Source organism: Seriola lalandi, unplaced genomic scaffold (genome assembly GCF_002814215.2).
Source record: "Seriola lalandi dorsalis isolate HSWRI2012SDOR001 ecotype SW California unplaced genomic scaffold, Sedor1 jcf7180002054686, whole genome shotgun sequence".
Classification (NCBI taxonomy): Eukaryota; Metazoa; Chordata; class Actinopteri; order Carangiformes; family Carangidae; genus Seriola; species Seriola lalandi.
Window position 1 is genome coordinate 1,596,516 of NW_019525239.1, and position 17,744 is coordinate 1,614,259.

The 17,744-nt window shown below is 40.4% G+C and overlaps 1 protein-coding gene across 1 annotated transcript in view; it reads right to left on the reverse strand.

Annotated features, from left to right (window-relative positions):
- The window catches only part of rbfox1 (RNA binding fox-1 homolog 1), a 202,999-nt gene extending 187,941 nt beyond the window's left edge, over nt 1–15,058 (reverse strand). The window contains exon 1 of the mRNA XM_087178384.1: nt 15,015–15,058. Coding sequence (XP_087034510.1) covers nt 15,015–15,041 — 27 coding nt within the window. The 5' untranslated portion in view covers nt 15,042–15,058. The remainder of the gene's footprint in view (nt 1–15,014) is intronic.
- Nucleotides 15,059–17,744: the final 2,686 nt, after the last annotated feature.

The window sequence follows — 17,744 nt, forward strand, 5'->3', positions numbered from 1 at the left end:
GTGAAGGTAAAAGTTGAAACGTCTCCTGGTTGAGTTTGTGAATGAAGGCGTCTTTTATTCATTATTGAATCTGTACTGTGCATGAAGTGGCAGTTTATGCATTTAGATGTTTGGCAGTGTATGTGTGAGTGTGCTTTTTAAAGAATGTACATCAGTAGGAAGTGATAGGACCGGGTTGGAAAGTCAGAAAATAAATAAATGATATATGAACTAACACATGATTTGGATTTTTAAAATGAGGCTGCATTGATTCAAACAGCGAATCGACATAGTACAAATCACAGGTTGTGGAAACAGCAAACAGCAAATTCAATAAAAAAGAGTTCAGCTGAGATGCCAGAACAGCTCACATGTACAGATTGACTGGTCTTAATGTCTCATAATGCATGATTAAAATAAACCCTACTATAAATAAAATCAAATAAATAAAACACAAGACAAACATGTTTCAGACACATGTATTGGTGTCAGTTTGAGCTCATAGTGGCAGTAGCAGGTCAGTGACCAGGCTCTCTAATAGAACCCTGCATGAAACGCTGCAGCTCCATGTGTTGTAAAAAAAAAAAAAAGCTCTGCACTGATTTGTCGTCCTCTGAAAAACTCTGTATCCAAATTGTCTTTTTTTTTTCCCCCCACTGTATCAGCACGGGGCTCTCTTCGCCTTGCTGCAGTGCCTGCCATTAATACCCGTCAGCCGCCTGCACCCACATCATATTTCTGCTGTTCTGCTGGAATATATGGAGTGCTTGTTCTGCCAGCACTCAGGAAACCCTGCATAATTGACTACAAAACAGGAAGTGCTGGTAGCCCTCTGAGCACGGCGACACGGAGCCAAATCTACTCTGCTGCAGCCCACAGCACTGCTCAGACTAAATATCGTGATGGGTGATGTGAGTGTGCTGATGTGCTGGTGGAAGGTCTGTGTGACCTGAACACTTCCAGCTTCATGAAGGAAACACTGACATGTCAAGATGAATCCAGTGAACACACACATAGCAGGTCCAGAGTCAATCACTCAGAGTGTGTTGTTCCAGAGCATTCAGTCCAACTGTGTTTAAAATACTCATTGAAGTATATTATTTGCAGATTCAAACATTCACTTGGACTCAAGGATGAACTGATTACATTTTGGTCGTCAGGTCAAAGGTCATGGTGACCACTTTTTAGCCGCTACTCAAGACTTCACACAGCAATTATGACATCATTTCACACAAATGGTTCATATTTCATATGACTCTGGATAAACAGGGACGTAACCTGAAACTAGTCTGAGTGGAGGAGGAAGACAACCACGAGGAGGTGATTCTAGTTTTTACAGACAACTTCCAGGGCTCTCGAGTACACCTTACATAACAACTTCAAGACACAGTCATCCATTTTTGAACCAGAGCTTTATGATACATTCCTTCGTTTTACCTCCATGTTCTAACCAGATAAAATATTTTGTCATCAGACATTTGGATCTGCGTAAGACATCAGCTAGCTCAGCTATAGATTTGTTTTTAGCCTGGTTGCTATAGAGAATATGAAAGGACGTTATGCCGTATGTAAATGCACTTTAAATGTCTATATGACAACTTTGACCATTCAGTTTGTTTTTATTAGCTCTCTTATATGACATAAGCATTAGTGATGATCAGATCTTCAAGTGCTTAAAAATGTTTATGAATTTCAACTGCATTTTGTGAACTGTGAAGATTTTATTTCATTACCTGGAGAAAAACTTGGTGGAACATCGTTGCAATGTGCTCCAGCAGCACTACACCTTTAATAACAATAATAACAGTAATAATAATAATAATAATAATAATAAAAAATCAATTAGCTGCATTTATGTAGCACCTTTCAAAACACAGTTGCAAAGTGCTTTAGAAGACAAGATAAAATTGAGGATGAACTAGAAAATTGAAATTTAGATTAGATTTAAAAACAATTTAAAGGTTTTGCAACATGGAGGGGGGGGGGGCGACAATTAGGCAAAGTGAAAATGAGATGAATCAGTCTACATTAAGAAACAGGAGGATGACTTAAGAAGTGTGTGTTTTAAAACGTGCTATATAAATAAAGCTTTGCTTACTTACTTACCCTGACCTAGTGGTTTAGGAGCTTGAGCCTTACCACACACTAGATGCAGGACCAAGATCATACTAAAGTCCACCCATCATTAAAACAGCCTGTAAAATTACATTTTAGAAAAAATAATTAATTAAAGTCTACCCTTCAGATGTCTTTTAATGTCTGTGTTCTTTCTGACTCCAGGGCTTTGGGAGTGGGACATGTTAATTGAGAAATATTAGGACACCTTTAATGAAAGAAGGCTTGATACTTTTTTTAGTAAGTCTTATTCTCTGTGCAGCAGTACACTTCATTTGAAGAGTTCATATTTAATTGAGATTACAGCCCCCAACATGGAGTCTGTGTGCTCCGGAGAGACCGAAACAAATTTACGAAAAGATTCACCACGCTTCAAAAAGTTCACTGGAATCTGTTTCATGAATGAGGCACCCAACAATCTATCACATTACCACTGAATTTCCCCAGGGCTCCGTGTGAAGTTTGCCTCCAAATTGAGAATGGTTCTGATTTCACCCCTCTTTATTAAGATTCAAACTCTTCCAGCCCCAAAGAAGAGATCATTAGAATCGATATTCAATTTGAGGCCCGCTGCATGTGATGTGGGGCTGCGCTTCATAAAAATGTCAAAAAGATTTAGTTGCGATATACACCGGAGGGACGGCTTGCTTTGTGTTGCTATTGATTTGAAAATATTATAGAGAGAATCTCCAGAAGAGCAGTTCTGAATGAAATGTCAGTGTTGAACTGAATAAGAGTTCTGAATGTAATTCCATCCACATCTGCTCACATCTGCAATTTTTACATCAGAAAAAATAAACACCTCACAAATGATGTAATGATAATAACTAAGAAAATAATGGATGTGTGGAGGTTTCTCACTTCCTGGTTGTGGCTGATAGTATGTCAGGTGAATTCAGGTAAGGCGGCTTTTTAACAGACGTATTTCCTGCTGTTAGTCTTTGACCTCTGTTGCTTTTTGTTTCAAACAAGTCATTATTCAGAGACTACTGAAGAAACCTCATCTGTATCTCTTTCACTTAGCAATTACAGACCAATTTCAAAATGATCATTTCTATCAAAAGTGCTTGAGAAACTAATTTCAACACTGTTAAGTTCTATCAGAATAATTAACTGCTTATCTTGCTCTCACACCCACAATACCTCGCCGGACTGTCTGCAAACAGCAGGTGAGCACTGAATTCCCGACCCTACCAATGAACAGCCGATCAGTCCGCTGTCAGTTACATAACTGACCGATCAGTCCTGTCGTCACAGATGCTGGTTAAACACCTGAGAACTGTCAGCACAGTTGAAGAAATGTTTATCTGAGAGTTGTTGGTCACCAAACCCAAACAGCTGATCTTATCTTCAAGCTCAGACATGTGGACGGAGATTCTCAGACAAAGAGCTCTGCATCTGAAATATCTCATATCCCCCCGCTGTTCTCATGAAGTCTCCAGTACATGCTGTCCAATTAACTGGGTCCATTCTACAAAGCCAATAAAAATCAGCCCTTCTCCTCCTATTCCCAGTAATATGATATGTCCAATAAGTCCCAAATTACACCCACATGACCTGAGATGACCCCCTCATGCACTCCCACCACGACAGCCAGTCCACACTCGACAGTAGACAGTCCTGTGTGTGATGAGGAGGAGGCGAGGAGGAGGAGACACTCTGAAGCTGTGGTATAACTGTCTGACTGATCCAAAGCAAAGTGCATTTAAACACACAAGTTAAGGAGAGAAGAGAAGACAGTTCATCAGGCTGTGGTGAGGTAGAGTGTCACCACAAACGACACTGTCAGGTGCATCCAGAGCACTTCTTAACTTACAGTATTTGCTTAACTAGAAAAAATTACAAATTCCTGTCTCATATCCATTTCCCTGCAAAACTCTCAAAAATAAATCACCACATAAGTAAGCCTACTCTTACAACAAAAACACAAGTGCAACACTGCACGAAGCAGGCTCATTGAATGGGCAGTTCCTTCTAAATGCAGCCACTAAAATCTGGATCTTTCAAGTTAGATGTCCCTCAAAACCCTCTGACAGGAAGTGCCCAGGAACAGATGCCCAAACTACTTTTCCTTCTCCCTTCCCTCTGGATGTCTGAGCTCTCCACCTTGTCTCTAAGGACGGCGCCTTGAGACTGCGTCCATGAAAATCACAAACAAAATCAGTCCAACAGCCACTGAGAACATGCTTGACTTTCGGCTGAGAAAAAAAGTCTGCATTTCCTACTGATGTCTGCTACTGACAGCCGCAGCCTGTCTACACCAGGTGCGCATCAGCTATGTTTTTCAGTTGTCCATTGTACACTTGAGTTTTAAAGGCACAGTCTGTAACTTTCTTCCTTTAGGGGTCTCTCTATCAAAACAATAATAAAATATTGTGTTGGGTGACATCATGAAATAGCGGGGGATCATTGGAGTTGTTGTCTTCACCACCATTGCCATAAGCTCCTCCCAGTTTGGATTCCTTCAGTGTCAGTGGTTCAGGGAATCAAACACACCTGGTGATTCTAACTGTTAAAAACACTGAATAAAGCAGTTTGACATTTAAAGTCAGTGTTTGAGCGACGCTGTACGGAGGACAGAGACTCAGGGAAGAGCTGGAGCTGAGATTGATGCTGACCTTTGTTCTGATTGTTTCTCTGATAACTTATGAACCAGACGTTCAGCAAGTTTTTAGCAGCAGCTGAATTATCCACAGAGGTGTCCTCCTCTCCACAACAAACACACCAGGGGATTCAAACCAGTGGAAACACTGAATAAAGCAGTTTGACTTTAAAATCTGAGATTCACCGACGCTCTTCAGTGACACAGGACAGGACGTCTCCAGCAGCTGGGAGCTGAGCTGTCTAACATTTCCTCAGCTTGTTTCTCTGATAACTTCAGATCCAGACGTCCGACGACTAAAATCCTTCATCTGGTTCAAATATAGAGTTGAAAACCACCAAGGCGTACACTGACACATGATCATAGAGGATATGATGTCATTGACAGGAGACCAATGAACCGTACTGTTACCATGGTTAAAATCACAGATTTCTCTGGTTTGAGAATTGATGGAAACATTTGGGATAATTTAAGAACACAACTCATCAACATGTAGAACATAGGCCTGGTTGTTTTTGGATGTTTTAATGTGGAAAAGTTGCAGTTACAGATTAGCTGCCTACACTGGCCGTGTAATAGCATGTACTTGGTTTGCACATAGCCAAATTGTAGCTATGCATTAGACTGCGTGCATCCTGTGAGGATTTTCATTACAGCACTACATATATACATACATATATATATGTATATATACACTGCTATATGTATGGATATCATAAAGTGAAACAAATAGGAGCCATCTCTTCTGTGCAAGACTTCCCTTTAGAAGCTGAATTAAGATATGTAATGTCAAAAAGTCTTCAGACTGAGAGACATGACTCAACAGTGGAAAAGCCTGAAGTTGCATCAGTGATGAACTGTTTTAATTTTCCTCCTCCATCGCCGATCGGATAGAGATGGTTCTTGGTGATTCATCCTCTCCCAGAATCCATTTTAAGAGAGTTGATCAGTTGCCACGACGACTTAGGAGAAGGATGTGAGTGACTGAGTGTCCAAGCTGATTGTCCAGAGGAGATTCATAACGAGGGGATGAGATCACAAGAGCGGGAAGAGCTTCAACATCTCACAGTCAGCCCTCCATCCTTTTTATCCTGTATCATTAAGGTTGACACTTTAGATCAGATCTAATTCTCTTTTGTTTTAGTGCAACATTTAATAAATAAAAATGCAACATGAGCCGTTTCTCAATCTGTGTTCTTTGTGTTCTTGTGGGCTTGAGAAACGTCATCAGTCTCAGCCCAAGTGCTGTTCCAATTCAAAGTCCACATCCACCCAAGTATAGATCAGATATCCTGAAGTGTTCTCGCTCTGCGCGTTTTACCGAGGATGCATCAGTATGTGACTCGCATGGACTAGAGACAGCTAAGTATCCCAGAATGCATTTCACACCAAATAGTGACAACGGCTGGACAAATTTCACTCTACGTCTTTTATTATATCACTTCATTAAGTTTTGATGTTTTTTCCATTAAGACTTCAAATATGTGTCGGTCTAAACAAATAACATTTGTGTGGTAATTCTTCGGGTGGTATTTTCATAGCTGTAAGGACCGTCCTGCCGGGTGACTCCTGAGTCACCCGGTCCTGAGATGAGCGGCCGCTCATCCTGAGATGAGCGGCCGGTCGGTGTGCACCATCATCCTGGTAGAAAAAGTGTTATGTAGTGTTTTGAAATATGGTAAAATTCCTTTTGGAAGATGAAATTTGAGTTGAAATGTAATATTTGTTGCTGCTGGTTAGTCTGAAAGGTTAAAGCTAAAAAATATGTGATTTGCAGTTTAACATCAGCTCTGCCTGTGTAAGCGTTTTTGTACAAATATACCACCACTTCTCAATCAAGATAAATATATATAAATGAAAATGAACAGAGGCAGTGTGCTTCATATTAAATGTTGCTAGATTTATATATATATTTTTTTTTAAACATATATTACAATTTGGATATTAAGTGTCAATTCTGTTTTTCTGCCTGTGTAGATTTGAGTTTAGATGAATTAGTCACAATACAGTCAGGTACAAGTGTTAAACATGTGCTGAGCTGAGCTGCTTGATATTAGGAAGAACGCTGCTGTTCCAAATGCAAATAGTCCTCCTTGGAGTTTAGAAGTTTAAACTCCAAAGTACGGGAGTTCGGACTTGTACTTGTACTCTGTATTGAGAAACGGATATAGTCTCACTGCATGAGCTATGTTCAACTTTATAGATCCTCTGGAAACAAAGACAGATTACCAGGAATTCTTTCTAACACCTGTTTCCCTTTTCCAAGGCAAAATACCTGCAGGAACTCAGGGTTATTAATGTGTATGTGCTTGTGTGTGTGTGTGTGTGTGTGTGTGTGTGTGTGTGTGTGCAAGTGTGTTTGTGTACTAAAGACTAAAGACTACCTCACCAACCTTCAGCAAGTGATAGAGGAGTGCAGTCGTACTGGGGAGTCTCAGTGTTTCAGAAACCCTGATCTAAACCACTTCTTAGTCAGTGCGTCTGAAATGTCAGTAACCGACCTGACCTCATCACCCGTCACTGCGTAACTTCACATTCTTAAATCATAATTATTATGTAATATAATAATGAATATTATAATATTATAATCTAACATTTTAAGAATTATTATATTATTATTCTACACAATTTTATATTATATTTTATTACATTTTAATAATATTATGTTAGCAATTGTTTTTGTTGATTTACTTTTAACTTTAACACTTAATTACTTTGACAGAATATAATTTGTAATAATTATTGTTATTATTATTGTTATTATTATTATTACTGTTATTATTATTATTATTTTATTCATAATTTTTTCAATTATTTTTATTACATTCTCCCTATGATTAAATTGATATTACTTTATTAATGTCCACTATATTTTCCTTTCCACTCAAAAGACAGACACATAACCGATACATATGACTACATCGCATATAAACCTCGAAAAATACACACACACACACACACACATCATACACACATACATACAGATCATGTTCTTTTCATTTGTACGTCTCTCTAGCTGTTTATTGTTTTGTTGTCATTTACACGTCTGGCCATTATATGTTCCCTTTTTGTCACACTTGTTTTTTGTTCCGCAAAGTCACTAATAAAGAAAAAAAAAAGTCCACACTTACAGTCAGAAACCAGTGGCAGGGAGCCGCCATGCAAGGTGCCGGTCAGGTCTGGTCTGGTCTGACCATCAGGACCAATTTACGGGTCAGTGTCTTTGTCCAACAGTACTTCAGCATGTGGACGGGAGGAGCTGGATATGATTAGAGGATGACCTGCTCCACCTGCAGAGCCACCACCACCTCTGATGGTCTGACTGATCCCGGTCCCTGCCCTGCCTGCTGTACTTCTGATCCCTGCACTGATGCACAGGACGTACTGTGTGTAGAAGTAGACGTAACGTTGTCTGAACTGTTACAGGATAACAAGTTCACACACTTCCCAACAGACAACAGGGTCCTGACAATGTAGAATCACCGATCAGAACAGTATCTGCAGATACACACAAACTCACACACACACTGAGTACTCAACACAACTTACCCACAGATACATCATCATGGTGACTGGACAGGAGTGCTTTCCCCTGCAGCGCCGACACAGACTCCTCCTTTACTTTAAAACACAAGTTGTGCGACCTGCAGACTGCGTATCCTCCGTCACCAGCTCACCATCACACTCACTGAAAACAACTCTTCTGGGACCCTGTTCACTTCTCTCTTTGACTCCGCTCTCTTCCTCTCTTCCTTCTGGGGGTAAAAATCCTGCTTGCTCGGCCACCAGTTCGCAGCGAGTGTATGTGTGTGTGTGTGTGTGTGTGTGTGTGTGTGAGAGAGAGAGAGAGAGAGAGAGAGGCTAATGACTAAATCTACTCTCTGCAGCAGGATGCTACCGTACACCACTGCACAAAGAAAAGGAAAGAGGGAGACAGAAGAGGAGAGGTGGGAAAGACGACACACACACACACACACACACACACACACACAGCGAAAGTGTCCTCGTAAATAGCTGTTAGTAGCACATAATTAATGAACATTTCAAGGTGATAAATTGAAACATTCTCACAGTTGTTCTTTAATAAAACAGCACTGCTGCAGCTGCTGGAGATTAGTCAGCTGTAAGTTGTCTTTAGAAAAAAGTTTAGAGACTATCAAAGGCTTGTAGTGGAGTCACTTTAATAATAAAGAAGGCTATTAATTGAAACCCATTCACAGCCACGGACGGAGTGCCACTGTAGTAATAGGTTGTCTTCTTCATTTCCATGCATCACACTGTGCTTCTGACGTCCTGCAGTTGCTCTTGAAGAGACCTGGATACTTCTGCAGCTTCTCCGTGAAGTTCTCACAAAGACATCATCACCATCATCATGAGCCCATTAGATGGAGGTTTCTGGAGAAATTGCTGTGGAGTTCCCCTCAAACAGCCTCCATTCTTCATTTCACGGATCCATCTGCAACATGGTAAGCAGCTCATGAAGATGTGGGAGCTGAATGTTGGGTTAAACTTTAGCCTGGACTCTCAATGAGCACTTTATTAGGAACTCCTAACACCGGGTAGTTCCTCTCTTTGCTCTCAAACAGCCTCGGTTCTTCATGTCATGGATCCACCAGATGTCGAGACTGTGCTACATGTTGACATGATGCATCACATCATTTGTCGTCAGCTGCACATTCATGCTGCCAGTCTCCTGTTCTACCACATCCCGGAGGTGTTCTACAGGATTCAGGTCTGGAGACTGAACTGAAGTTCACAGAACTCACTGTCATGTTGATGAAACCAGTTTGTGACATGGAGCATGATCCTGCTGGAAGGAGCCATTAGAAGATGGTGAATTGTGGCCATGAAGGATGAACATGGTCAGCAACAATACTCAGACTGTGACAATCAGACCATGATTGATTGTTAAGAGGAAAATATTCCCCAAACCACCACGCCACCACCACCACCAGCAGCCTGGACTGTTGACACAAGGCAGGTTGGCTCCATGGATCCGGACTCTACCATCTGCTGACTCAGCACAAATCCAGATCCATCAGACCAGGTCCTCACCTGTCCAGCGTTGGTGAGTCTGTGTCCACTGCAGCCTCAGGTTTCTGGTCTTAGTGACAGGAAGTGGGACCTGTCGTGGTCTTCTGCTGTTGTAGTCCATCCACCTCAAGATCGGAGATGTTTTGCATGAGATCACATTTTTCCCGATTATGATATTTGATGTGAACATGAACTAAAGCTCCTTACGTTTTTCAGGTTATCCGTCATTCCCATTCTCGTGGACATGATATCTCAGTAAAGGAACTTCTTCAAATTTGGCACAAACATTCACTAACCGTCAAGGATGGGTTATGGCTAGATTTTGGTGGTCAAAGGTCAAAGGTCATGGTCAGTGTGACCACACAAAACAAACAATTTTTTAGCGATAACTTAAGACTTCACATAGTAATTATGACAAAAATTCACACAAATGGTTCATATGTTATATGACTCTGGATAAACAAGGACATAACCTGAAACTAGTCTGAGTGGCGGAGGGATATAACCATGAGGAGGTAAATCTAGTTCTGATGTATAGAGCAAAGCAGTACAACCGAAAGATGGATGCCACATAGTTAGAGAAGGAGAGCTGGTCATTGAACATGACACCAAGGCTTCCTGCGACCCAGCTGGGGGTAAGAGATGAAGAGGTGATACTGATATAGTGATGGAGAAACTGATTAGTCGGGATGACTAAGAGTTCAGTCTTCGAGAGGTTTAGTTGAAGGTGATTGCGTACAAAGAAAGCAAATAGATCAATTGAGAAATTCAACAGGAAAAAAGACAGGAAAAAAGACGCATGCAAACAAATTCCAGACACGCCACAGAGTGAAGACGCTGGTACAGTGCACACTTAGGAGTGTAAAGATCCTTCGTCTAAAATAAAAGTGTTCACATCATGACTGCCAGCTCCATGTAATTCCTCTATTAACCCAAATTGTTCTTGTTATCTCATCTTGTTAAAAAGATGCTGGTTGTAAGACCTGTACGTTTGGCCGTGTATAGCTAATTAATATTTTCACACGGCCCTTGGCAGTGGCCAACCTTTTGGCTAACGCTAACGTCTGCGCTTCATCGGCATGATGTTAATGGCAAACGCACGCGGTCACGTCACGGTCGTTTGATCCCAGGGTTCAGGTTAGACAAAGGTCAAGCGCGGAAAACAGAGGGCCAGACAGGATTATAATATTAAATACCCAATGTTTAAAAATCCATAAGCACATTTTATAAAATGTCATAACATGTTTTGAATGGGTTTAATAGGTCGCACAGGGTCAGGGAAACGGTTTCAGTTTGACCCCAGAGAGAAAAGAAGAAATACTGAACTGAAATAGTAACAAGTGATGGAATCTGTGTGGTAAAAAAAAGCGTGTTTATTAAAAAAAAAATGCCCCAAAGGCCAAATAACCACACAGAAAATATAAAAACAAAATCTGAGTCCATATCGAGTCTGAGAGTGTAATCTATTTGCTTCTCATTTCCCTTTATCCTGAAGGAAATACTTGTTCATTTCTTTATGGCAATGGACAATTAAAAAGAAATGAAATCGGCTGGTAGCTGTGTGTAGAGGGGATTGCAATAAGACGCTACGGCATGAATAATAAAACTAAGGCTTGAAGTTTATTTTTAGACTCAAAATGTTCCCACAATTTAATGAGAGTTATGCTGCATGGCATCAAAGCGAAACACAGATCCACTCACCGCTGCTGTAACCGCTCTGTATTTTTTTTAAGGTTCACGGCTGGTTATTGGAAAAATATAAAGAAATAAATAAATCACTTTTGCTCAACCTGGCAATATAATACAAAACTAGACTCAAACTCCCATGAGGCACGAAGGCAGCAAAGAGGCGAGATCTCGGACTAATTAAGTGTGGATATGAGCTACCTCTGCTCAATCTACGAGATTTATAATGAGACTCCCGCTTCACTGATATCCTCAAGTCTCCTGTCAAGTCAGTAATGAGACCAAAACATGCTCATCATACAGATGCTTCAGACACAGCAGCTGAATCAAAACATACATTCACCAGAGTCGGAGGCAAACATGAAGCTACAAAGAGGACGACACGACCTGTAATCTGTTCCATCTGATACAACATGTACAGTACACACAGTGTTGATGAAAGGCAAACAGATTAATACAGTAGATACTGCATGTCTCCTGTTAAATACACTGAATGTTAATATTAGTATGTGGCAGTTTTTATCAATAGATTATTTATTAAAAGCTATAGGAAACTCCGAAGTGTGGATTTGGAACTAAAAAAAAGATGTTACAACAAATCAAATGTTTCTTCACTGAAATTTAATATTTTAAATTTCTTGGTTCAAACACTGAATGAGCAGCACAAGCAGCGCTCCAGCAGTTTGCTATTTTCCTGACCTTTAAATTGTCTTTGTCCGTGTCTGTGGTGTTTTGGTGCCCAGAGCAAAGTGTATCTATGTGAGTGTCAAAATTCTGGGTGTGGAAAAGAATCCGTTATAATGCCCTCCAAAACTTCCTCTAAATTAATGTTCTGCATAGGTCCCATATGGTATAAAGGTAGACGTCCATGTCTTCTTTGAAAGCAGGTCTAGGCTCTATGATGGAGCATTAGGGTCACACTGAGGTAAAAAAATAAATCTGAAATTGCAGTACCAGAATCAGAATCAGAACCTGCTGTATCGGCCAAGTATGTGGACACATACACAGAATTTGTCTCCGGTTTTACAATGCTGCTTGGTAAATACATATAAATATACATATATATATATACAGTTAAAACAAGACAAGAGTGTTGGACGGGTCAGACAAAAAACTAAATAATGAATAATTAATACGAGATAGATATGTGGGCAGGGAATAAGTGCATATGTACATTATGTGCTATATTACAGTGTGCGATGTTTGATGTCAGAGGTTATTGTTCCTGTATCATCGATTTAAGTGTTTGCCGTGGTGAAGATGGTAGAAAGAAACTGTTCTTGTGTCTGGTTTTTGCGGGCGTACAGAGTTGTGTAGTGCTGCCCAGATGGGCGAAGTTGGAACAGGTTGTGCCCAGGGTGAGATGGATCTGTGGTGATGTGATTTAGTGCAAATGATCCTCTCTGCAGTCTTGATTGTCCTTTGTAGTCTGTTCCTGTCCTGTTTGGCTGCTGAACCAAATCAGACAGTGGAAGAAGTCGAGAATAAAGTCATAATATTACAAGAATAAAGTTGTCATTTTGAGAATAAAGTCATTATATTAATATTGATTAATAAGAGAATTAAGAATGTAAAATTTCAAGAGGAAAAACATAATTATTTAGTAATATTACATCAACTAATCAAATATGTGAAAGGACAGTCAGTGTCAGCCTGAGCTGCTTTTGGCAGCTGCTGTTTGTCTGTCTGACATTAGAATAGACTCAGTTTCTTCACAATCTTTTCAATGTCCTGATGCTGCTGCTGCTGCTGCTGCTGCTGCTGATGATGATGATGATGATGATGAGCCAAAAGATGAAGTATCTCCTTATTTGTGAAACCAGCTAAAGTAGAATTTCACAAGATGCTCCACGTTCCTCATTTTAAAGCTTCGGATATTTCCCCTCTAAAACAACATGTAACCTACAATTACCACTTTATTCTCATTATATAATGACTTTATTCTCAAAATTCCAACTTTATTCTTGATACTTCAGATTGTTTGCTTCCTAAATGTGGCACCCAATACTCCGTCGTACAGTTTTATATTAATAGTGGGAAAGTATCAAAGCTCTCAGTCGACAGAGAAATGCACACAGCCTGTATTCAGGAACTGAGCCTTAAAGCCAGCCGTCAGGACTTCTGGAACTTTGTGATGTCACAACAAAGCAGTCACCACCCTCAGCCATATCCAAGCCCCGCCCATCTGGACCCACCACCTAACCTTGCGGGATTTGGTTTCTCTGACTGTTTACCTGCAATCTGCTATATTTTTATTGGATCACTCAGAAAACAGTCAGCCAATCAGAAGAGAGGATCAGAGCCTCTTGGTTTTCACAGTACCTCAGTCTAACTAATCTCGACTAGAGCAGGGGACTGTTAGTTAACTTAATCAAGGCAGTTAAGTGGTGTAAAAGTGCAGGAAATCTGTTTTAAATCAGAATATTTATATCTGGGGGAGAACCCCCCCCCTCCAACTATGTATCTTTCCATGTTTGCTCCCCCATTTTAAAACATAACCAGGCTTCTATCTAAATGCATTCCTTCACAACAGAACAGTAACCCTGATAACCGTGTACCAAATAACATCTGTGATGATGTAAAACACTTCAAATTATGACCAAACTTCTGCTCAAGTAGGATGGGGCCCTTTAAAAAGTCAAAGGCTCCCCCTCCTCAGAAATCACTGTTGAACACATTGCTATCTCCAACCATAGTTTATTACAGAACAACAGTTTCCACGGTCAAAATACATGAAACTGGGACTGTCCCCCTTTGAATTTCATAGATAAAAACATCGGATATTTTAGTGATTTATTGACCGGCAAACTGGAAATGTCCCCATTTTTAATTTAAGAGACCTGGTCACCTTAGTTTATTCACCAGTCTAGAAGAAACATTGTGATTTCAGCATTAAACTTCGTTCCTTTACTGACCAACAGCTGTCTCCAGAGGTGGAGAGAAACAGTAATGTTAACTCTTTTCTCAATCTCATCTTGTCTTCTACTGATGTTAGCATGCTAGCTAGCTAGCCCCTGTCCGACTCGTCACTTTCAGATAGTGACTCACTGTAACCTCAGGTCTGCCCTGAAGATGTAGCTGCTCAGAGGTCGTATTACAACCTCTTGTCTTGTTAACGCAACGATGGCTGAAGCTCTTGTCAAGCGACAATCACCACCACCTGCCCCACCTGCATTCATCTATAAATTAATATGATGGACACTATCTGTTTTGCACTGTGTGAAAGGTTTCTACTTCACTTCATGGAATCCCTGCACCACCTGAAGGCAGCAGGACACATGTGGACACATGTGCAGCCACTGACTGGAGAACAGCTGACAGCATCATATTTTGGGAGGACAATGAAGAATATCGTTTTACTGCCATTTGTCCTGCACTCTTGATGAGTGAAGGGTGTTGAAATAAACTTGAAATACCATATAAATGCAAAACAACACATACTGTACAGACACACATTAACACAAATACAGTGTTTGTCCAACCAAATCTCAATCAGGTATATGAAAGTTTCTGTAGTTAAATGTATGTACATATTGTCGACATACTGTGGACATACAGAACATATTGTTAACATACAGGACATACAGGCAAGACTTACCCTCAGCTGCTCTTGCTCACAGCTCATCAGTCAGCCTGAAATCTGCAAGAGAAGGAACAGTTATCTAAAGTGACCACAGTCCTTAAAGCCTTCTTCAATTCAGCCATTAGCACAGGACACAACAATTGTACTAAATCATTCACCATGTTCCTAATCAGGACAGTTAGAGCCAAGACGTTAAGAGCTGAGGGTAAACTGATCTGTTGCAACTGAAACAATTAAGACACTTTCACTTTCACAATTTCAATTTCACAGTTTCCCCATCACTGTATGGCCCTTTGTTGAACCAAACCAGCTTAGGAAATAAGGGGAAGAGATGTAGACCTGAACAGTGGATGTTGTGGTTCATCTCAACCCATAACATTTAACCTAAATGAAGCCCTAAACCAAACCACTGAGGGCAGCACTTCAGAAAACCTTATGTCCTGATCATTGCCTGTTTAGTCCTCATCCAAAAATACTGACTATCCAAACAATAAAACAAACATCTAACCTCTACGTTGCTTGTCCATGTATTTGTTTCTGTAGTAAAATGGTTTTCTGAGGACAGGTTAGCTTAACACAGGCAACATTTGACAAGTGGGGCTGCACAGCCTTGTATTCCTACCAATTAATATATGATTCCATACTTCAGTTTATAGCCACACACAATATTTAGTGCAAACACAGGAGTCCATGGTAGAAAGCAAGCGTGTGGAAGTCAAAATTGTAGATGAGTGTGTAGCACATCACACTTTCACACGGGAGACCAGAACTCATGTCCTGCAGGTAACATTTCCCTTTTTAATTGGCAATGACCACGATCTTTACTTTTAGCATTTAGTGCTGTATTTGAAAAACTGTGTTTTGGTTTCCTAAAACAACTTCTTTATTTTTCCACAGCCATAATATCTCCTCATGTAAACCATACGATAGTTGCTGCGTAGTTACTGTAGCTAAAACATCAGTAGTTATTGCAAACATTACAATTTTACAATAAAAAAAATGTTGGCATTGTATATAATCCTCTTCTTTGAAAAATCATCCATTATCAGTGTTCCTGTCTGGAGAAAGTATTAGACAGTGGTAGAGAAAGATGTTCTGTAATTTATCTGGTTGTTTATGGAGGGTCTCCATCAAGCATCAAGCTGAAAACTCAAACCAACACTGAAGTGCCAAAAAACAAAGTTCCTCTAATCACCACTAAAATCTGGCTCCAACAGTGAGTCAATCCCCATAGACTCCCATGTTGAAATGTCCAACTTGAAAGAAGAAATAAACTAGCAAGATACCCAAGTGCTCAGCTAAGCTAACAATGCTAACAGGAGCTCATGCTTGTCACAGTTATTAAATCGGCATGTACGGAAGTCTCAGCTCCACCTACACCCCATCTCTTTGCCCATTTTTGGATTAGCTGGGAGTTAGGAGTTAGGGGGAGTTAGGAGTCTGGCACTGCCAAGATCACAACAGTTAAGCAGCTCATTCTGAGCTTCAAAACCACTCTTCAGAGACCTGTGGGTGACGTCACGGAGACTATGTCCATCTTTATTAAAGTCTATGGTCTCCACACACATTGTTATACATTAAAATCTCCAGTAGATTTATTTTGAATTTTTGCTCAACGTTTAAAATTTTGCTCTAGAGGTGGTTAATCAGAAGCATCCTCTCAGAACCATGAATATCAAAATTCCTTGGCAATCCGTACTTCATCCTGAGGATGAAAATGTTGGACTGACAGATCATCAACCCTGTCCTCCACAGAAACCATTTCACTGGCAGTGCCACACTCCATTCTCTGAAGTCTGTCCAGAATCAAACAGATCTCTTGGGGCTCCAGAAAATGTGAAGTTGCTTAGATCAGCTGTCTTGTTCCCCGGGTTCTGCCCTGTGTTCCTCACTCCAAAGTGACTCAGATGTACATAAAGCCTCTAACACATCCACTAACCTCCTTCATCTCCACATAGAGCCTTTCTCTGTCCTTTATTCATTGTTGTTTCTCTCTTGCTCTCTGTTTCATTGCCCTCGTTTCTCCTGTGAAGCCTGTTAGGGGTTTGCAGTGATTCTCATCACTTCAGCATTGATTTGAGACGAAGGATAACCCTGTGAGGATTACAGTATAAAGGGAGGGATAATGGGTTGGAGAGGCAGGTAGAAAATTGTTGGGATTGTATGCTGATGCTTTTCTGTGTCTCCCCCCGAGACACATCTCTCTGCATCACATTAAGGCAGTGCTTAACCTAGGACTAACGAGAGAGGGAGGGGCTAAGGGATCCATTCGTGTTTGATAAAACATATACAAACATTCAAAAGTCAAACTGAATGGAAGAGGTGGGGAATGTCATGATCTGTCCATATATAACATACTGTTTGACAGGAGAGCACACGCTATTAACTCCACTCTGAAGCAAATTGAAACACTGTTCTAAGATCAAGCATCTATCAACGAATAATATCTCTGCACTTGTCAAACAGAATCCAGCTTTTATATTGTGTCACAAGTTTATAAGTTTTAATATGCGTTTTGTTGGTAAAAACGAATTGACGGCAGCATTGTAAATTGTATTCCATATTCTTCAATTTCATTTAATATTCTCCACAATTACTGGCACTAACACACACAATAAGAATCAACCAAACTGCAGCAGTGAGACTCTGCAGGGAGCAGGAGTAGTATCCACAGACTGAGAAGCTCTGAGCACACCAAATCTGGTGAAGCCCCGAAGCTCTCCGATGGCGTCTTCAGTGTTTTTC